This window comes from Ceratosolen solmsi, unplaced genomic scaffold (assembly GCF_000503995.2).
Source record: "Ceratosolen solmsi marchali unplaced genomic scaffold, CerSol_1.0 scaffold57, whole genome shotgun sequence".
NCBI classification, from domain to species: domain Eukaryota; kingdom Metazoa; phylum Arthropoda; class Insecta; order Hymenoptera; family Agaonidae; genus Ceratosolen; species Ceratosolen solmsi.
Window position 1 is genome coordinate 1,281,439 of NW_011948427.1, and position 24,455 is coordinate 1,305,893.

At 21.1% G+C, this 24,455-nt stretch overlaps 2 protein-coding genes across 2 annotated transcripts in view; one reads left to right on the plus strand and one right to left on the minus strand.

Annotated features, from left to right (window-relative positions):
• The window catches only part of LOC105363400 (growth arrest-specific protein 2), a 30,016-nt gene extending 11,064 nt beyond the window's left edge, over positions 1-18,952 (plus strand). The window contains exons 2-8 of the mRNA XM_011501076.1: positions 572-876; positions 12,229-12,353; positions 12,848-12,989; positions 14,801-15,047; positions 16,613-16,874; positions 17,522-17,647; positions 18,578-18,952. Of these exons, the coding sequence (XP_011499378.1) occupies positions 657-876; positions 12,229-12,353; positions 12,848-12,989; positions 14,801-15,047; positions 16,613-16,874; positions 17,522-17,647; positions 18,578-18,790 (1,335 nt within the window). The 5' untranslated portion in view covers positions 572-656 and the 3' untranslated portion in view covers positions 18,791-18,952. The remainder of the gene's footprint in view (positions 1-571; positions 877-12,228; positions 12,354-12,847; positions 12,990-14,800; positions 15,048-16,612; positions 16,875-17,521; positions 17,648-18,577) is intronic.
• Positions 18,953-22,011: 3,059 nt separating this feature from the next.
• On the minus strand, positions 22,012-23,834 carry Septin2 (septin 2). The gene is made up of 6 exons (XM_011501257.1): positions 23,503-23,834; positions 23,099-23,210; positions 22,813-23,005; positions 22,573-22,700; positions 22,319-22,492; positions 22,012-22,143 (listed from the first exon to the last, which is right to left on the minus strand). The coding sequence occupies exons 1-6, from the start codon at positions 23,808-23,810 to the stop codon at positions 22,012-22,014; spliced, it is 1,047 nt and encodes a 348-aa protein (XP_011499559.1). The 5' UTR covers positions 23,811-23,834.
• Positions 23,835-24,455: the final 621 nt, after the last annotated feature.

Genomic DNA, 24,455 nt, shown 5'->3' on the forward strand with positions numbered 1-24,455 from the left:
TAATATACAATATAATAATATATAATAATAATATATAATAATAATATAATAATATATACAATATTATTATAATTATATATAATATTATTATATTATAATAATATATAATAATATACAATATAAAATTATTTAAAGTATATACTGTCATAATGTTAATTTATTGTTAATTCCATACATTGTCTTAAAAGTTTAAAATCCAAAATAATCAAGACTCATTTGCAGCTTTAAATTTCAAATATAATAATGCCTTTTTCTATTATTTTCTAATATAAAACAGATTTCATTTATGTATATTATATGCAGACATAATTTATTTTTTCTCAATTTATAAAAAAAAATTAAAAATATTAAAAATATGTTTTGAAATAAGAAAAATAAAAATTTTATTCATTACATAAAAAAATTTTTATTTCCACAATTTATAGGTATAAAAAAGTGAATATTATATTGTCATATATTGGCAAATAAATATTTTTATTAGTATTCGTATTTTTTCAGTCTTACTTAAAGACTAATTTATTTTATTTAAAAGGTATCATATATCACGTTCATAATTGTTCTCGTTTCTTAGTGTAAAGCTTGAGCTGGCGAGTATAAAGAAAAAGAAACGCAACAGGTACACGCCTGAAAAAATTTGACGATAGTGTGAAGCAAGTATGTCGTACACAAATCGCTTCCCGTCGACGAAAAATACACGTTACCGCAGTAGTTGGGGTCCTTCATCGGTCTCTGTTTTTCATAGAGCAGATGTGCCCAGGTTATCAGCCGAAGAAGAGGAATACGCTGAATTCTATCACGAGCGACTTCATTCAGCGCAGAGTAAACAACTCATTCCTCTACAAGAGGACCTGGCCGAGTGGATCAATAAAACTTTAAGTAAGTTTGTTTTAACATTAGATTATCTATGCTAAAATATTATCATCAAAAATTATATTTCGTTAATTTAAATTAATTTAAAAATTTTTAAATATAGATTTTCTTTTACTTAATTTCATATCGATGTTGCATTTTTTAAATATCACGTATATTATAAAGAATTTATCTTCTTTACTTTTTATAATCGTATTGATCAGGTTGGGATAAAATAAAATAATATTTCTTAATATTTTTTTAGAATTTTGTTTACTTTGGGTATTTTTACAACTGGCATATTTTTCAGTTTTAGTGATCCTAGAATGGACCACTCTCGACTGTTTATTTAGAGATAAACAATCTTTGCTCTTCTCTCTTTGTTAGTTCTCTTTAACAGCATGATGAAACTATTTTTATTTGTAAAAGCTGATGATATTTCCTATCTATTAAACCAAACGTTAAAATTCGTGAGCATTATAACAAACGCATATATTGTACTAGAATGCTGTAAGTAATGCACTGTTCATAACGTTCCTCATATATATTTATAAAGATAATATAGCGAATAAGGGTTTATTATCTTATATAATTCAGTTTAAATGAAAGAAAAATCTTTCTTGGGAAGTATGTGTACTTTCTTAATTATTGTTTCATAATTAAGAATCTCGCCTTATTTTCAATTTTTATCAAACCATCCAATATCAATATTTATCCAATGTTGATATTTATTACACTAGCTGTATTCTATAATCGTACTGGAAGATATTATGTTAACATGCCTTGAATATTTTCATTGAATTGTTATTGTTCTTAGCCTAGTGCATATGGCTATGTATGCTTACAACTACGTACATTGGTTATTGTACATAGATATTGTCGGAACTTAAATCTAAATTGCACTTCATATAAATATTTATTGTTACTTATATGCTTTATTTTTCTTTATCTTTTTTATTTATTGTTGTGCGAGTATAGATAGGATCAACCTATTTTAATAGAATTTTATCTTTTAAATTTTATTCAAAAAATACAAATATATTTTCGGTTATTTCTTTACTTTATTAATTTTGAATTATAAATTTATTTATTATTCCATCCTCTCTGACTACAAAAGTTCTGACTATCAAATCAATAAATTGATAAAAAAGTAATTATTGACTGCGCAGTCATACAGAAAAATAACTTTATAAACAAGGATTTATTATAATCTTAATTTCATATAACGATTTTTTAAAATTTTACCGATATAATGTTATTAATGATTTATTTTTTACTATATTTATTTCATTGTATTATATTAATTCATTATTATAATTCCTACATCTATTATATTCATTATTGAATATAATATAACATGAATATATATAACATATATTATATTATGAAAAAGTAGACACTGAAGCAATTTTTTCAATAAATTATTAAATTCAATGATTATTCATTAAAATGATTATTCGTTTATAAAAGTTTCTGTTGGCTTTTTGCAAATGAATTAATATAGGACTATATAATTCAAAATTAATTTAATTTTTATTATATTAATTATATTATATGTAATTTTATTACTTCGTTTTCGTAATGTTCTTAAAAACGAATGTTTTTAATTTATGTTACATAAGAATGCTATAGTTCTAAATTAATAACATATATGTGTTATAATATATAATGAATGCATTATCAGTAAAAAATTGTTACTATATTTTTATAAATTATAATTTAATCTTACATGTACTGTTTAATTTATAATATATAATAAATAGTACTTATGATGTCTGAAGCAGATGACGGTTGAATCCCTCCATGTCAATTTTACTTTTATTTTTAAAATAATTGTATAAGTTAGTTACTTTAGTATTAATAGTTACGTTATTATTATTATCATCATATTAACTCATCGTATTTAATACTTTAGTTAAGGTTTATTTTTATATATTTGTGTTAGTTTAGTAAATTATAAAATAATGTGAAGTAGACAAGTTGTTCTAATTTTTAAAAATTAATCTTCTCATATTAGACACAAATTATATTTTGTTAACAAATTTAAATTAACACATATATTGCAACTATACCCATAACGATTATCTTTCTTCTACGGACATATATGTAAAAGTATAATGTATTTGAATAAATACTTTTAATATTTTTCATAGACATTAATAATTAAAATTAATTTTTTTCTAAAGTATAAATATAAATTCAAATTATAAATTAAATAAATTATAAATAAATTTCAATTATAAAGTCAAAATATATTTTGAATTAGTAATCGTAGGTCTTCAATTATTATGAAAATTTACCTGTTTGATAAAATAATATAGTCATTTTTATTTTACGCAAAAGAAATGAAGTAAAAAATTATTCAAAATCAAATTATTTACTTATAGTCTGTTGCGGATAAAATGTAATTTATATCATTTCAAGTTTATTATATTCTTTTGTATAAACAACATACATTTAAAATATTATAATTTTACAATTAGGAAAATATACTTTAAAATGAAATATGTGATAAAAGCCAAATTAAATATTCGAAATGTATTAACAGTAGTTTGTTTGAAATATTTGATTTATTGTCAAAACAACACCTGTATATACATAAGAATATTATTATAAAAAACTATTCATTTATTAGCGATATCAACAATTACACTGAACTAAATATACTAAATATACTAAACTAAATATACTAATTATACTTAAATAGTAGATATTGATATTATATGATAGTAAATATTTTAAAAATTAGTGCAGTACAAAAGAAAAAACACAGAACGAAAATAACAGTTTGATTTCCTTCATTCGTCCATACAGTTAAGTATATAAGACACTAAACGTGATATTGTGCTATGATTAATTAAATACAGTAATATTATTTGAAAACAAAACAGAATTTGTAATTGAGCTAGGTAACTAAGTATAATTTAGAATATTTTGTGATAATTCACGTTTATGTTAACGAACTGATGGTTCGTGTTTATATAAATTAAATAAATTTTCATAAGATATTTATATACGATATCCTGTTTTTTAAAAATTACAAAAGAGGAACATCTCCTCTCTCTCTCTCTCTCTCTATATATATATATATGTATATATATATATATATATGCATATATCCAGCTATAGATCCATTACCTTTCTTTTATAGATTCCACAAATTTCCAGTTTATTAAACTGTTTTTTCATTTTGATTTTTTTTCTATCATTATAGCTTAATATAATTGTTATAATTTTTATAGAGTATTTATTTTATTATAATTTTTTATTCGAAACTAATAACTAATTTTTAAATAATAACTTCATTGTACGTTTTTTAGACTTTTTATAAACTTAATTCTTAATTTTCTTTTTTTACGTAGCTAGAATTTTTACGCCGATATTTATTAGATTATACAAATTAAAAATCTGATCATTTGACTAAATTAAGATATGATAAATATCTTTTTAAAAATATCGAAAAGAATTTATTAATTTAATGAGTATTGCAATTTAATCATTAACAGTTATATTTTTATATAAGAAATTAGTCAATTTACAATAATGACTTAATTAATTATCTTATATAAATATAATACTTATATAACGATCATGCGGTTGATTATGAGTTTGAAAATACAATATATATTAATTTTGCCACCATATAACTTTAAAAATGTTACTCAGAATAAATTTAAAACGAAAAAATTATTTTATAATATCTACAAGCACTACTTTATAATAGAAAAACGCGTATTCATTTCATATTCTCAAAAATAAATATTGGTTATCTTTGATACTTTTTGTTATACCGTCGAAATTCATTATTACCGGTGATGATTTCAATCATAGTACTTTTTTTTTAATGAAAGTTTTGGGATAAAAAAAATTCAACATTAAATTATCTATACATAGGTATATGAAATAATTTATATCTTATTCATCTATTATTGAAAGATTTGTCTTTATAATTATACTTTATCGTAATTATATATATATATATATATATATATATATATATATATATATATCGTTTTAAATAAAAAAATTATTTTTAATATCTAAATAAGTAATTTAATATTATATCATTTTTAAATAAAAATGAGAATGTATAATCGATAATAAAAAAAGTTTTCTCTTTTATTACATGTAAAATGTAATGTGTTTTTTATTATACCTAACATTCACTGTTTTAAAGGTTTCGGATAAAAAATATATTGAAAGATTGACAGCTACGTAGATTCTCTATATATTGAATATATAAAAAGTATATAGATGTAAAGCACAGTCTCAATTGATAGAATCGATTCTTGCGTCAGTTTCTAAAAGTAATGTTTTCAATGCTGGTTTCATCATTTTAATTTTTTTTTTAATTTAAAGTTTAATAGTAATATAAACCATAAGTGTTTAGATTAATTTTACATTAAGTAATGTTTGTTACTAACTTTGTTACTAACAAAATGATTTTTGATTACGAAGAATCATAAATATTATGAAAAGATGAATGAAGTAGAGAAAATCATTCGTCTAAAATGATTAGTAATAGATAAAATGACTAATATAATTAGCATTCCTCATATTTATTTACATTCGTAGTTGATAGTACACAAAATTAGTTGTACGTTTTTATAATTATTTCAAATTTACATTGAATAAAAAAATATATTGGGAAACCTATTGGAGAATTGAAATTCTATTTATCTATTCTATATATAGTAAGTGTTATAAGTTCAATTAATTTTCTGTAATTGAGTAATCAACTTAAATATCTATAAAAGAGTTAGTTTAATGCAAATAAAATTAGCACACATGTTAATATATAATTATTTATAAATCATTGATAATTATATATAAATATCAATCATAAAACATAATATATAATTCTTAATCTTGAGTTAACCATACATATATATCTTTAATTATCTGTAATGACTTATATTTATATAATATACTTTAATTACATGTATGCATGTAAGTATGTATATATATATATATACATAGATAGACGTGAATAGAGTTATATATCTATGTTTTTATAGTTTTGCAAATATTGTTTAATGTTTTGATATAGTATTAAATGTATTAATATGCTCAAAAAGAATTTTTTGTAATTGCACTTTGTAATGTTATAGAATCGAAAAATGAGTGAAAAATAGAAACTAGGCCTTGGCATGACTTAAACATTAACGGCAAATATGAATTATCGATTTAACAGAGTTATAAGGCCTTTGATGTAAAACCAGTGATTGCAACTTGACGACTGGCATATATAAGGCTGTCTTTTCTACGATAAAGTGCCGCCATCACCTACTGTATCCGTACCAGGTCTCACGGATAACGTATATTGCTCAAAAAGACCAAATAGACATTTCACGTCACTAAATGCACATACAATAACTGCATATTTTCCTTATTGATGAAATAAGGTATTATTCCATCTCTCTAATACCTTCATCTTTTTAAATTATTTCTTATTTCTATTTCCGTATTTATTTGTCTTTACAAATTTTCATATAACGAATTCACGCAAATCTTAAATTAATCTACTATAATCTTTTTTTATTTTTTCACATTAAAATCGAATATGCTTGTGAACTGTATAGTAATGTTTTCATAATATGCAATTTTCTTTCGATATTCGCTCGTGGAAATAAATATGATATAAGAACACGATACTTGTACGAAGTGTACGTGTGTGCATATAAATATTTGTAATTCACATTAATAAATAAAATGACCAGATACGATAAGATGATCGCATTATATTCGTGAAAATGCATTAAAAAACATACCAATGACTCTCGTATTAATTGGTATATTGTTAACTGTATGGACTTTCCTGCATGCGGTTCAATAGATTCAACATAATACATAAATATTTATTTCGTTACATTTATATTTATTTATAATGAAATTATTATTATTATATTATTGTAATTAATTAGTTAAATATGCTTAAAGAAATATAAAGTATTAAAAGAATAACAACATTTTAGAATATGAAGATAAATAGAAAGATAAATAAATAAATAAAATAATAAATAAAGAAAAAAAAGATAATAGAAAAAAATTTGGATTTCAATAATAATTTAAAACTTATTATTAATAAAATATTATATGACTAAGTTATTTAATAAATAAAATATGAAGTTCTACTCAATATTATATTAGTCAGCAGTATTGCAAGAATTTACAAAATCACAACTTTAATATCCATGCTATATTAGATTAAAAGACACATAATTGTATTGGTGTTTTTGAAATATTAAGGTTTTAAAAACTATAATATTCAAATAATTAGATATTAATTAAATTAAATGTTAATTAAATTTGAACCAAATATAGTTTATGTTATTTAATAATTATAAAACCTTCTGTATTAGTACAAAGAATTTATCAATAAAATTAACAGAGAGATTGATAAAACTATTTATTGATCGTGGCTCTTCTTTTTCTTTAAAATTATTATATAATAATAGTATTAATAAATATTATTTACATTAAATAAATATTTTGTAAAAATAATATAATATACCGATAGTTTGAACAGATAAATAAAATTATGTTGATAAAAAAATCTTTGTTTTAAATAAATATTCATAGATTGGACACTATACTTTGTATATATAATGCAAAAAGAATTTTCAATATCTAATATTTAGATGTTAAATATTATAATAATTTTCATATATTAGTTCTATTAAAAAAAAAAAAAAAAAGCAAAAAAACAAATAAGAATAAGAAGTTATTTTATAAGTAAAATATTATTGAAGAAAAGTGTACTATAATATATTTTTCATTTTTAATATGAAAAGAAGAACTATAATTTTTCGATTACGTCAGAATTTCATCTATAATACAAAATTGAATCATTTTTGCAATAAAATTGAACAACATTACAACATAGTAAATAAAGCACGTAATACTTATTTGGTCATTGCCGTTACATAATTAACTCCAGGTGGAGGAAATTTCGGACCTACGTTTTTAATGTAAAATCAAATGTCTATTTTGTAAAGTGATTAGATGCATTTTCATTTCCACATTAAAATCTAAGAATATTTAATACTATTAACACATCCCGTAAAAGCTTCGCATTATAGTAATTCATATTTAATTATACATAAAATCTTTGTATAATACATGTATAAACAATAGATTTATATAATGTTGGAATATAATAATTGTTTATTTTTATGCTCGCTTCTGCGTAATAACTAAATTTATTAAATGAGAATTTTTATTAATTATTTTAATTTAATATTTCTTTTGTCAAAAGTATTAAATATATATAATATATATGTATATCATCTAATATAACATTATTATTAATAGAAATTATATATATTGTAAAATAATCTAACATTTTAGAAATTTGTTATTATAAAGTCCAGTTATATTAAATTATTAAAAATATTATTTTATTATTATTGATTTACTACAGAATCTTCTTTGTTTGTAATGTCGAATAACTGTGATCGCTGATTTAAAAATACATTTTATAAAAATTACAGATTAAATTGTTTCAATTTAATATTTAAAATAAATATTAATTGCAATATACTTAAATTATAACAATGTAAAACATACGCAAATGTAAATAAATATTATTAGAAAAAAAGTGTTTATATGCTGGGTATTATGTAAATCTTATTGGTAACACTACATTTTCTTTAAACGAATCTCTTGTAAATTTAAATAAATTATTTTATCGCATATTGTATATTTTTTTCCACAATTGTTTTAATGAATGCTTCTATAAGAAATATATTTTTTAAAATCACATATTTTATAATGATACCTTTTTTCAAATATAAGTACTGATAATATAATTTCATATTACAAAATAAAAAGAAATGGTTTTTCACATTATCCTTTTTGTAAAAAGAATTATTAATTAAGGTATTAAATAAATTAAGTAATGAAATATTTTTTAATATATTAAAAGACATTAAAAACAATATTTTGTTAAATATAGTATGTATTCAACCTATGCTGAGAAATCAAGGTGTGTGTGCGTGCGTGCGTGCGTGCGTGCGTGCCGATTCAAGTCAGATTGATCTCCCATTATCATTTATATGTAAATTATTCTATTGAGTTAAATTATGTTATAATAAATGATGAAGCGAATAACATTCAATCACTTGTATTATAACTTCTATTGTAATAGAAATTTACAAATATAAATACTCTTACATATTTAACCGATCGGAAGTTACAAATTTTAAATTATTCTAGTGATTCTTATGATATATGATTGTTTGAAATATGGCAAATTAATTATTAAGAAATAATTATTTTTTTATGATTTCTGTGAAGATTGCCGATCTAGTATTCCTTTCATTCCTAATAAGAACTATGATTCCTATTGGCAGATATCTTACTGTCAAATGCAGTTTTAATTTCAATTTTTATAATAAATCCTTAAACATTTTTAAATCAAATTGTATAAATTATATTGTATTGAAACAATTGTATATAAAATACGTGTATGTTATAAGTGTAAATAATTTGTCGAATATTTATGAATTATTCAAAGCAAAACTAAATATATACTTTTACATAAAAGGAATAGTTCTAATAAGTGATTTGAAAGATATGTTAATTTTATTATTTTAAAAATATTATTTTAATAATTGTTATTTTAATTTATTTTTCTTACGAAGAAAGTGTTTAATTTTTTATTTTTAAATATTTTTTTCAGAAGAATCAATATAAACATTAAAGTTATAAGAAAATAAGTCATTTGTAAATGTTGCATTATGTGCAGACTATTATTTATTATTTAATGTATAAAATTATTGATATTATTGTCATTTATTTAACTATGCAAATATCTGTTTAAATCAAATTCTGTTTAAATTGGATAATTGAAAAGAAATATATATTAAGTTGTATATGATTAGGATGTTCATTAAAATTAAAAAAAAAAATTTGATTTACATTAATATTTCTACTTATAACAATGACTATATTTAATTTTATTATAATTGAATGATCTTACCAGTCATTTTATTGTTATATTTTTTGAAGTTTTCAATATTATGTGTTCATTTATATTTTAAAAGATGTACACTTATTATGCTATTACGCTACATACATTACGCTTTGATAAATAATTCACTTGCTAAAATAGGCCCCGTTTACTTTTTCAGAGTATTGCCATTTTATCGCAAGTTTCGGAAATACATTAGTATAATTTCAATAACAATTTTCGGAATATGCTCATTACTATAGCTATCTGCATTCAAAATAAATACACTTATAAAATTCTCCAAGTTCCACAGAATAAAAATATATCTTTATATAAAAGTTATATTTTCTCAACTACAAAATAAAAATTTTTATAAATCTAAATATATACTAATGTTATAATTCAAATAAATTTTTGTTTCAACTGTATATCCTAAAAATATATTCAGATATCTTTTATATTAAAAAGTATAAAAAATCAGAAATAGTTAATCAATTACGTAATAGGCATAATTATTAGAATTTTTATAGATTTTTAAAATTTTTTAATCTTTTCAGATTCATGAAATTAAGAATGTTTATATTCAATTATTAACTGTTTAATATTCAAATATTGTTATTGATGTTATATAAATTAATCATATTTAAATTATTAAAATATATTTAGAAAAAACAATAGTTAAATGGCTTAAAAAAGCTGCTTATTTTCTAATAAATTCAATTTTATAAATATGTATTTCGAAAAACTTAAAAAATTATACAATAGAATCTTAATTTACAAATCAAATATATGTTTTATTAATTTAAATATTTAAAAGAATACAATTAAAAATAATTTAATAAATTGTGATAGTAATTATTATTCGATGATATCAAATACATTCGACCAAGTTATTGATTTTTTAAAAGGAGTTATTCATTTTTATTTATTTAATAAAAAGAAATATAGTATATTTATCAGTATTGAAAATATTAAACTAAATATATGACTCAACAGATAACATCATAAGCCGAGGTACTTTGTATGAAAAAAGAGCATTCATGCACCTTTCAGAGAAATATAGACTGCATATATTACAGTAAGGATTCTGATTTGATTAACCGTTTGCTTACCATTTTTTTTCGCAATATCATTTTATTGTATTTTAATTTAACGCTTTTTAAAGTTTAGCTTTCAATTACACAAAAGTGCCCTCATTACATTCTAATGCACTGTGTACATAAATGTAAATACAGAGTATAGTAAATTGTCATTAATTCCGACTCGCGTATGGCTGCGTAAAATATCCACGCAACAGTAAACCTGTGTGCATTAATTTCTGTATGTAATACAATTCAACACTGATCCGAGAAGTAGAGCGCACAACGTCAGTCTAGCATGCACCTAGATGTCTGAAGTACATAATTTTTAACGCATTAAAGATGTAAAAGCTTGAATATTAAACCATGAGCATATGAAAGAAAATGATTGAATTGATAAGATACAAGTCTTATTAAAATAATAGTCTGTGGATATAGGAGCGGAAACTAATTTTTTCTCCCGCAGAAAAGTAACTTATGGATAGTGTGAATCTTTAATTGTTTTGAATCTTATTTTGCATGCTGATCTTATATAGCATGATCATATTAAAATTAAAAATAAATCTGTACTTTATCAATGCAATATGCATAAATTAGAAATTCATATTTTAAATAATAATTTAAGTGAATTTACCAAATTTTAATTTGTGTCAGATTTTTTGTAAATTGATAATTACAAAGCATTTAACAAGTACGTCTATGTATAATTATTGATAATATGTATTATGATATGATATATATATATATATATATATATATATATATATATATATATAGAAATTCTAAATTTTGTACTTAGAATTTGTATTTATATATAATATTTTAATATTTAATTCTTTTATTTATTAAAATATAAACTACCTATAATGTACATATAAAATATAAATGTTTATTAATAAATAAAAATTAAAAATATAATTAAAAAAATATATAATTATATAAATATAAAATAATATTATATTATTATTTATAAATAATATATAAATAAGCTTTTATAAGCAGCAAATATGTAATAAGTTATATAAAAATTAATTTAATAAATAAAAATTTTAACTTATAATATTTTGTTGTTATTAATTTAACTTAATATTTTCGCATAATCGATATGAGACTTGATTGCTCTGATTATGCGACATGGTGGAGTGAAACTTGAAAACTACATTGTGTGGAACAATACAAGGTTAGACGAGAAAGCCAAAAGCTTATAGCAGATTAAATATAGAATTTAATAAGAATGTATTAAAGAAACATTAAAGGGTAATGAAAAGTAAAAACGACAGAGGATTATTCAAAATATTTATCTCCTGCTTATAGTAAATGTTTTATAAATACATTAATAAATTACAGATATCGACCACATAACAGGAGAAAACTTCTTTGATGCTCTTGACAACGGTGCAATACTATGTCGTTTAGCAAAAATTATTCAAGAAAAGGCTCGGTTGACTATTGATACTAGTAAAGCTAAAGGGGTAAATAATTATTTAGTATTTTTAATTAAGAGAACAATTTTAATTATGTCAATATGTATTACAAGTTAATTTTGTACCGGCCTTCTATAAAAAAGCAATAAGAAGTAATTTTAGTATTAACATTTTGTAAATACAGCTATTCATTTAATATTCATATAATATTCATTCATAATAATCATTGATTATATATATCTTGTATATTTATTTAATATATTGATTAAACATAAAAAAATTTAAAGATATTGAAAAAATTGATATAGAAAATAATAATAAAAACAAAATTTCTTTGAAATAATTAGAGAAATAAAACAAATACTAATAAAACTTTGTAAGATCTTGATTTTTATTCATTAATAGCATATGTATTTGACAAATTATTAATTTTAAAATTAATTATTACAATTAAAATTTTATTTATTAAATTATTAACACCAATTATAAAGGCTTAATTTTTTTTATGAAACACGTACATATGAAAATATTATATTTTTTAGGCAGTACCTACTATAAGAGGACGTTGTTGGGAAAAGGCCGCACGACGTAGTTTTTTTTCAAGGGACAATATGGAAAATTTCATACAATTTTGTCGTCAACTTGGTGTCCACGAAAATCTCATCTTTGAAAGCGATGACCTTGGTAAAATGTTTTATTATTAATATAAATTTAAATAAATTAAATTTCATGAAATTTCAATTCTTCTATAAAAGATAAATTAAATAACACTACTGACATAACAATCACCTATTATTTGAATATTTACATGTATTTGATTTAAAGAAAGAAGTGAATTATGATTTGAAAAATAAGCTATTTATCAAAATTCTTATTAAGAAAACTGAATATCCATATTTTTTAAAACTTAAATAAGTTGAAAATTGTAAAATTTTAAAATAGTAACAATTAAAGTTTATAGTAGCAACAATTTATTAATAAATTAAATTAATAAAAAGTGTTTTAATAAGTATTCATTAAGTTGTTGAATATTTATTGTCGAACGAAATGAACGTTAGTAGTGATTCAGCACCTAAAATGTGTCTTAAATAAGAATTATTTAATATAAGAACATAATACTTTTTAATATAACTTTATTACTATTTAATATCTTCGAAATTTTTAAAATATCAGATTTTTTTAAACGCCACCATTCTATTAAGATTTTTTGATGTTGGACCATAATGGTCCAAATTAACATAATGTCAATTAATTTTTCAAATAGTACATTGTAAATATGTATTAAAAACATTACGTACTTAGAAATAAACGATATAATTATAGTTATATAATTATAATTACATTATGATCGAACTAATTTTTTAGAGCTATAATTTTTCTTAATTTAAAAAAAATAATTTTGTTAAAAATTTGTTTAGAGTACGAAACACAGGAAAATTTCTTTACCCGTGTTTGATTCTCAAACTGAATACAGATGTATTTCATATTTGTAGTACTATATTAGAATAATACTTAAAATAAAAAAAAATATTAAATCAATAATTAGTTCTCTTCCTTTAATGTAGCATTAATTATTTATATAATTCAAGTTTTTATTAATAGTTTTATAACGAAAGAGCAAATTTTAAGCTCATATAATAAATCACGAGAAGTTTTAATTATTTATAATAAAATTATCATTATTTTTAAATTTGTATGTTTATTTTAAGAACTCAAATTAGTTTGAATAATTTTTAGTTTTAGTTTATTTGTGATCTATTAATATTCGACACAATTCAACATTTTATTTTTAGTTGAAAAACGTATCATTTTAATTCAAATAAGATAACGAAAAGTCTAGAATTTTAATTAATAACAAAAAGAAATAAAAAATAAAATTTTTATTGAATATTATAAATTAAATAAGAATAACACTTATCTTTTGTACACAAATGTTCAAGTGCTGGTGCATTATTTAGAAGTTATCTTAATAATATGAATTTATAAACTGAATAATTTTTATATATTTTTTCATTATTATTGTTGGAAAAAAGGCAATATGTATTTATAGGACCTTATCAATTTTTAATAATCTTATTTTTTTTTAATATATACTTTAAAATAAAATAAAAAAGTCACATGGCTATATTAAAAATAATGAAAATTTTAATTTTAAGTATGCTCTTATATTTGTGAAACAGATCAATGTCACCGGAACGTAGTTTCAAAATGCAAATATTTTAAAGATCAAATGAAAATACGACTTTTTATAGAGAATTATTACAATTTCAAGTTTACTACAGAAACGTAATGTTTAAAGAAAATTGAAGTTATCGATTCCATCGACACTAAATTGAATTATATTTATAATTCCTTCTAATGTTATCATCACTTAGTAGATGGTGAATTTTTGATGGAAGAGCTGTAGATTTCTAAAATATTCTCTCTAGGTAACTCAAATAGCTAATATAACTAAATAAAGATATTTTTGTCATATGAAAAAAATGAAAAAACAGTTTTGCATGGTCAGCCACGTAATGTGGTATTGTGCCTATTGGAGGTAGCAAGACTCGCATCCCGGTACTCCCTGGAACCTCCAGGTTTGGTACAGTTGGAGCGGGAGATCGCTGCTGAGCAGGAAAGAGATTTCCGCTGTCTCTCGAACAGTGGTATGTCGCATAACAGCCTCGTTTCCTGGCGATTTCAATCGTCTTCTCCTTCGACTTTAGCTAGACCTTCTGCGGAGAAGATGAAACATAGCAGGTATTGCAACTGATTAAAGTTTCACATTTTATCTAAATCCTATAATTTTCTGTAAATTTTCTTTATACAAATTGTATTTATACTTCAGTTATTTTATCTCATCTTAATTTAAATTGAATTACGAATTTTTTCAAGGGAATAATCTAAAATATTATTTTGGAAAACATTATCTTAGATGTGTCAGTTCTACATCTGGATTTAATTAAGAGTTTTAAATAATACAAAGCTTGAAACAGTGTTTTATTCCTAATGCTTTTGATAAAATTAATTAAATAGTCTACAAGTTTAATATTTTTATACGATATTTTTAATAATCCTTATAGAAATAATACCTAAATCAAAATTAATGGTAAAATTAATTGATGAAAAATATACCAAAATATATGAGATATTAATTATTAAACATTATAATATTTAAAAATTATTATTTAATAAAATAAATTTATAATAAATATTAAATAATTTCATAAGTTTTCATACATTGATATATTTATCTAATGTTGCTTTCAGTCAGTTCTAAATTAATATTTTAAGCCATTATTTATGTAAATACATTTAGTAAAGTAATATTAAATTACAATTTCTAAAAAATAGAAATTAAATCAAACTCGACAGTTAAAAAAGTTTAATATATATTTTATTTATTATACATTCTCTTTGCTTTTAATTAAATGAAAATAACTCTATTAGCATATATCACATTTATTAAATTCGTACATATTGCATTTACTTCCAAAATATTACACAAGGTTTTATCAAATTTATTAGTGAGTTTATTAAGAACATCAAAGTATGTTTTAAAATTACATTGCAATTGGAATATCCATGTAACCCATATGACAGTATCTATGTCATTGTACATTAATGAATTAAATGTAAAGTTCACAAAAAATTTTTTTTAACTTTGAATCGAAAGCTTTGAATCTATTTATAAATAAATCGTATAATAAAATTTAAATATATTCTTTATTTTCAAAAACTTACATATTATATAACTGATCCAAATCTAATTAAAAATTTCGAAGTAATAGTTTATTGTGAACTGTACATACATTATATTATTTTATTTAAATTTATTTAATTGTATTATTTTATTTTAATTTATATTATTTAATAGTATTTAATATTATCTATATAGAAAATATTTTCTAGTTATAATAGAAACGTAGTTAATAATCGTTGAAATAAAAAATACTATTTCGATTACTGATATTTTAGATTAGATGAAGTTGTTTTTAATAATTAATATAAAAATATACAAGAGAAAATTATTTTATTTGTATAAATATTTCAGAAAATTAAAATTAAAATAAATTAAATTGAAAAATGAATACCTAACGTGAACTCAAACTTTTGTCTTATATTAAATTAATTCTTTAAACATTGTAGTTACATTCTAATGTAATTAATACCATATAATATGATTTAAATTTCATAAATTACTTATAATAAATATTATACATTAAATTTATAATATAAACTGTTATATGTTAAAGTAATGATAATATTATATATTTTATAAATTTATACTTAATTTATGCTATTTTTGTGTGATTTATATTTAGCTCTGCTATGGAGATGTCAACGAGTGCCTCGCGATGGTTGGAGCCAACAACAACTTTGATCCATGAGCCGGAGATGAGAAGATCAGTAAGTGACAACGGACCGACAGGCAGCGACGGTGTATCAAGCGACACGACGGAAGACGAGTGGTCTCGTGGTAGTGTTGAGGATCCTGATGACATTCTTTCACCCTCTAGTTCGCCATCGCCATCTTCGATTGAGTTATCTAAGCACGCTGGCCCAATTACGGAACTTGATCGAAAAGTATGTCATTTTGTAAAATGTAGAAGAAATAAAAAATATAAGCACTGTCTATATTATCAATGGTATATAGTCTACTATTTTTTGGCTTTATAAGTAAAACAATTTGAATTACTTTAAATAGTAAGTTAAAAAATGTTTATTTTTAATAATGGTATGAAATTATTTAATTTTAAAGAATTAAATTTGTATAATTTTTGAATATTACAAATTAAGTATATTAAATTGTAGATAAAATAATTCTGTACATAACGATTCAGATATTTCCGTTCATAATAAATAGAAGTTTATTATTAATAAAAAGTATGTTTATGAATAATAAATAGCTTTATATTTTTTGAAACCTAACATGTAAATCAAGTATATTTTGCATATCAGAAAAGTACAACTTTAAAATTGCGATTACTATATTTATTATTTTATTTTTATTTGTATTATGCAATAAAATAGATATAAAACTTTTGTTTCTGTATTAAATACAAATTTTTAACCATATAATAAAAATAAAGGTTTAATATATGTATAAAATATGTTATAAATGCATATATTTTATAAATCACAAATATGCTATGTCCTACATGGCAAGTTTATTACAATATTTATTTTAGCAATCATTTTTTAAACATATTATTATATTTATACATCTGTAGGTAAAAAGAGCTACAGAGGCTATACAGAGACTCTGTCAGTGTCCATCTAGCAAATGTAGTAAAATTAAAGTCCACAAAGTTGGAGAAGGACGTTATAATATTGCCGGACGAAACGTATTCATCAGGGTAAAATATTTTAATTTTAAATATCATTTTTTTATAATAAAATAGTTGTTGAAAAATTTTAAATTACTTTTCTTAATTTTATTTTAAAAATTGAATAAAACAATTAATAATTTTATATAATTATAAATATAAAATAAAGAGTTTTAAAATTTAGTTGTTAAGATACAAGGAAATTAAGAATTTAAGGGAAAAGTTATATAAAATTTGAAGAATTAATTAGAAAATTATTTTTGCACAATTTTAATTATGAAAGAGTAAATTACAATTAATTTGATTTATTTCCCTTAATAACTTAATGTTCATTAATCTAAACTGTGATAATAAGTATAAACATTAAACCATTTACCACCAATTTAGATTAATTTTCCAATGAGTATCATAAATAAACAAACTCGAAATAATGTTACATACCTTATTTATATTAACATTTCAATACACTCAATAGGTAAAGGACGTAAAGATTTGTTACATTTCTTAGTGATAGTAATATATTTTGATATTATAGTTAAGAGTAAAAAATTAATAATACTGCCAAAATTTAATTGTTTGCTAAAAAATATATAATATTATATTACTTAATATCATTGGATACGTTGTAAATTTTGATTCAGTAAAATAGTTTAGTAAATACAATTTATGTATTTATTATATTACTTTTAATGAATTACAGAACAGATATTTATCTAATTATGCATAAAATATGGTTTTTTGAAATTTAGTATATAAGTGAAATATATGCAAATACTTAAATAGAATATGAAATAATATGAACCATCTGTTTGAATTTTTTTTTTTAACGTATTTACATTTAATTTATATATATAAAAGTAATATAGATACTTTATATCTTAATGTTTTTAATGCTTATACTAATATTTTTATTATGAATAATTCTTTGTTAAAGCAATGCATTGTATTGAATAATTTTAGCTTTTGAAAGGACGGCACATGATGGTGCGAGTGGGCGGTGGATGGGATACTTTGGAGCATTTTCTAACCAGGCATGACCCTTGCCAGGTGAGGGTCCTCAATCGTGAGAGTACACCACCTTCTCACAGCACCAGCAAGCACAGCAATAATTTTCTTCACATTCGCGCCAAATACCGCAGTCCACCGAATCTTGAATCTTTATCAGCTCACTAGCTTTTACTATTTTCATCGATTTTTCATCAATGCACGTTCATAGTATATACATCTAGTTATATACATAGTGCCTGCTAAGAATTGATAAAATAATTTGTTGCAATATCAAATGTTATTGTCACTCTTTGGCACATAAATCCGAGTTATCTTAATTCTTTAAGTATTTCTTAATATTTTCTTCTTTATTTAAAAATGAATGCCTTAAGCAACATATATCATTTGTATTTTTCATTTACTGTACGAAAATTTCATATATATTATTTTTTTATATCCGATTGTATATTGAGAAAAATTTAAGAATACAAAATCTTTTGAAGTATAAGTATCAATTATTTTATAAGTATTAGATAGAAAAATTTAATAAGTAACGAATTGTGAAAAATATTTTTCGTCTTTCGATCATTTGAGATTATACTTGTTTATTTCTTAATTATTATTATTATTTATACTTTATATAATTTGTATAAAAATTGTATTAATATCATCTTGATTTTTTTTATTTTCTTATAATTAGAATATTTACATAAATTTCTAAAACAACTTTAAATATCTGATTAAAGTTTTACTTAATATTTTAAGGAACGTTATTTTTGATAATTAGTCGATGTATTTTATGTGTATCTAATGATTTATTGTAGATCTATTGAGATTAATTTATGTATATATTTTAAACTTAATTACTTTAAATTTAAAATAATTCATGATGAACTATAATATTTAGAGGTATGAGAAAAAATATTTCGTCATTATTAGATACATAAGTTTAATAAATCAATTTTTCATTTTGATAAAAGTAGAATTTATATAATCATATTAGCTTATAATTATATATTAATTTATTTATATTATATTTACATATTAATTTATATAATAATATTTAATAATTATCTAACATTGTGCTAAATGATGTTATATAATTAGTAATTCTTAATATTCTATAATAATGGCGCATTTTGATATAAGTACTATATTTCTTCTGATTTATTGCGAGAAAAAACATATGCTTACTTATTCTGATACAAGCATATAAAGGACGTGCTTTCTAGATACAAAATAAAAAATTGAATTCTAACTGAATTTCAATAATAACTATAAATACCAAATATTTTAACAAATGAAGATTTATTTATATACTTCGTTCCTTAATGTACAAAAAAGTATTATTTTATAATAGAGAATGAATGATTAAATAATATAAAATATTAACTACAATTATTATTTAAAAATAATATAGAATAGCTAAAATTTATTTTTATTTATTACAGGATAGCAATAGAAAAATAGAAAAAATTCTATACAATTTAGAATAAATTATAAGTTTTCAGTGTAAGATAATATAAAATTATATTTTCTCAAATAATAATTTTTATACACATGCATAAAATGAAAGAAAATATATGACTTGAAATAATGCTTATATAATAATGCATTCTAAAATATACAATACTAGGAGCTATTATTCCTATATTAATTTTTATATATGTACTCATTGTAATATTTACTGTACGTTACAGCAATAACCTATAGAATATAAGAGTTGTGTTAGTTAAATTTAATTGAACATTAGACTAAGAGATTGACCTAATATTAAATGAAAATTTTTATAATTTTCGATTGAATCTTATAAAAAAAATGTATAAATTTTGTATAAAAAGTATTTTATATTGTCTTAATTGCAATAATAAGAAAAATATTATAAATAAATATTTATCTTTTCTATTTTTATATAATGAACTTTTTATATAACTATAAATTGAGCAAACGAAGTGTCAATTACCAAACTGAATTAAAATATTTTTTGAGATGAGTAAAATTAAATTAAAATGTAAAAAGATCTCATGCATTTGATTTTTTTACAGAAATACAGGGGCGGAACGTTTAAAGGAATATCAAAGCAGAGAACCGTCCGACAAGTCTTGTCGTTACGTTGAATCTAATTAATATTTAGGCATATGCAATATTTGTATTTATGAGAAAAAATATAAAAATGTAATACTTCAGCCTTTTCTGCGCATTTTTAAATATTTGTTCATTTAAAGAGCCTTTGCATTGTATAATTTATAATTATATTATAGAAATCTACTTTCCGATATGTATTATGTAAAATTTGTTTTCAAAATTTTGACAAATGAAATTTTATTAAAATTATATTTCAATATAATTCATTTAAGAATTGACTAAAAAACTGTAATATTAAATATAACTTTAAATATTAATTTTAATATATTTTTTTATTTTACATTAAATTTTTAATAAATATTTGTGTGGGTGTATTTAAAATAAATGTACGAACGGTACTATAATTTTCATTATTAAATTCTGGATAATTATTTAAAATTTATAAATAATTACTATTCAATTTTTTAAAAATAAATAAATATTATTCTATGCTTATAAGTGTAATCAAAGCAAATAAAAAATATATGATAGCATATGATCAATTAATTAAAAATTTTAAAATATTATAAGAAAATATCCTTGTTTCGTATAATGTCGTTACTTTATTAAATCATTTTTACTTTTATGCGAACTTTTAATTTTATTGTAACAACAAAGCATAATTTTATATTTTTGCAATAATGTAATTTCTTAGTCTATTTCCTTTAACTGATCATAAATAATTTATTCATAATGTTACATTACTCACATTTTTTCGTATGTCGTTTGTATAACCATATAATTAAAATATAAATTATGTATAATAGTTGTATATATTTTTGCATGTATATAATTTGCATCTGAACAAAATGTTAAATTAAAATTCATTTGAAAATTTTTATTTTTTTTACTTTTTATTAAACAATAGAATATTAAAAAAAATTTTTTAGAATAGCACATACTTGATTATGCATTTGGTTATAAATAAATAAAATCATTTGTATGTAAATATTTATTTATTTTTGAATTCGTATAAAGATTTATCCAATGACAATATTTAATTATATAATATAAAATGACATCTATCAAAAAGCATATAAACAAGATTTGTTTAATATTCATTTAAAAAATATTTTATGTATTGCAATTTTTAATAATTTAAAATAATCATTTTGATTACAAACTTTGGATAAATAAAACAATTGTGAGCATAAATTTATAAAATTACCTTTCCTTTATAATTAAATATTAGTTTACTATAATAAATTTAACGTAATAAACTCGTCATAAATAAATGCATAATAAAATCCGATAGAGTTAAAATATTGAAAGTTTATTTTTTCTTACTCTTTAGTTACTTGAGTTTTTCGCCTATTAAATTCTTGAATATCATCTTCCAACTTTTTTCGACTCTCTTCCAGTTTCTTTTTTTCGTCTGAATGATCTCTTTTTAATTTATCAAATTTATTATGAAGCTACAATATATAAATGAATGTATTATATTAATAAAATATTTAAATAAAAACGAAACAATTATGAAATAAGACAAAACAATTGCCTAAATCATTGAAGAATGCTTTGTAATTTAATCATAATTGTATATATCAAACGTAATTTTAATAAAATGACTTAAAACTTTGCAACACTCACCTCTTTTTCAGATTCTTTTAATTCAGCTTCAGCATCTTTAACTCGAACAACAAACATCTGTCTCATTTCATCTTCTTTTTGTTGAAGTTCTTGTAAATGAGTAGATCTTTTTGCTTCACATGTTTGTTGAAAGCTAACAGGTTTGTTTTCACTATCAACGTCACTAAATCCCATCTGAATAATAATTTTTAATATTATATAAATATACGATGTTTATTATATTCCATAATTTTATAAGCAGATTGTCAACATACTTGTTCGAGTCTCTTCTTTCGATATAATTCATAATGGCGATTATGAGTCTTTTCTCGCATATCTTCCATATTTGTTCGAATTAACATTTCTCGCAGTTTTACGAAATCACAATGTAATTCATTTTCAACTATTAGTTTTAAATTTCAGAGTTCAATAAAAAAAATTTATATTAATAGAAAAAAAAATGTAAATTTATACGAAATTCATATTAAAACTTTAAATTGCATACTTGTATGTACCTTGTACTGTTCCCCATGGATACTGTCGAGATCTCAGCATCTTATTTCCTACACGTACAAAGTCTGTGCTGCCAACTACTGCAAATGGTACATGAGCATTCATTTGAGTATTAATATCAGCAACACTTTCGTCATCAGTTGGAAATTGATATATATTTACTCCATTACTCTGAAGTTCATTTATGATTTTATTCTATAATAAAAAGTGATTAATAATAGAAATTTAAAATTTTTTTAAAAAACTTAAGTATTTTTTATTGAAAAATTTTATAATAAAACAAAATACCTTAAACTTTTGTAATTCAGTTTTTGAAATAGTATCGGCCTTGGCGATAATGGGGATTATATTTACTTTTGTATCTAATTTATTCATACAAACTAAATCAATCGATTTTAATCTGCAATTATAAAATGTATTTTATTAAATTTGACAATAACGAATTTTTGTATCTTTTTTCAATTTAGGCTTAATTAAAAAAATTAATATATAATTAAAAAATAATGTTAATCTAGAATTCTACATGATAATATCCTAACAAAATTTGATAATTGTAATATTTTAAAGACCCTTTTAAAAACAATTTTATTTAATGGCATTAATGTTTAGGATTACAAATCAATTATTGTAATATTATGATTATGAACCAACTTAATAAATTAAATATCTTTGAGACTATAGTGCAACTGTACCCATGTCCTGTTGGACAGATGAAATAAAGGCACACATGAGTGCGACTGTCATGGTAAGTAGATAATGATCGTTTTATTTTCAATTCCTCTTGTAAATGGGCTTCAAACTGAGCATCAATATAATCTACAACGGCTTTAAAACTGTCTTCCTTATTAACTTGATCTCCATAACCAACAGTATCAACAATTGTCAATTTTAGTCTGACATTACTTTCTTGTAATTCATACGTATGAGCTTTTAATTTTACAGCGGGTAAATTATGTGGACTTGGAGTTGATTCAAAACTGGTGTTAAATAAAGAGTCCATGAGCGTTGATTTACCAAGACCCGTTTCACCTGTTTTATAATAACAATTAATTAGAATAAAACATATAAACTTAATATAAACCTCACATAATAAAAATTATTGAATAATTATTAAATACATTTAGTTTCAAGAAACGTATAAAAAAACAGTATAGCAAAAATATAAAAACCAAATTACAATTTCAAACTATGTAATTTACAAATTAAAAAATTTATAGTAACTTCAACTATTAAAATTTATAGTTTTAAATATTTTAAAACATAATTCAAATTCAAATAAAAAAAATTAATTTATTAATTTTTACATATTTAATAAATTGATATAAAAATATATTAGGATATTAGTATCAATAATATATAGTTTGTTTTTTCAATACATCATATGTGTATGTATTAAAAATATATATTTTATTTATTGAGTAATAGATTATTAGGTAATTTTAGACTTTTATTTTACAAATCAAATATCTATATGTAATTACTCGTTCTATAGATTAACTAAATCTTTTAATTTAAAGAGGTTGATAGATTAATTTGTTATTAGTGTCTTACCAATACATAGAATGTTAAAAACAAATCCATTTTGCACTGACTTATTTACCAATTGATCAGGTAGGCTGTCAAAACCAACGTGCCCAGATAATTT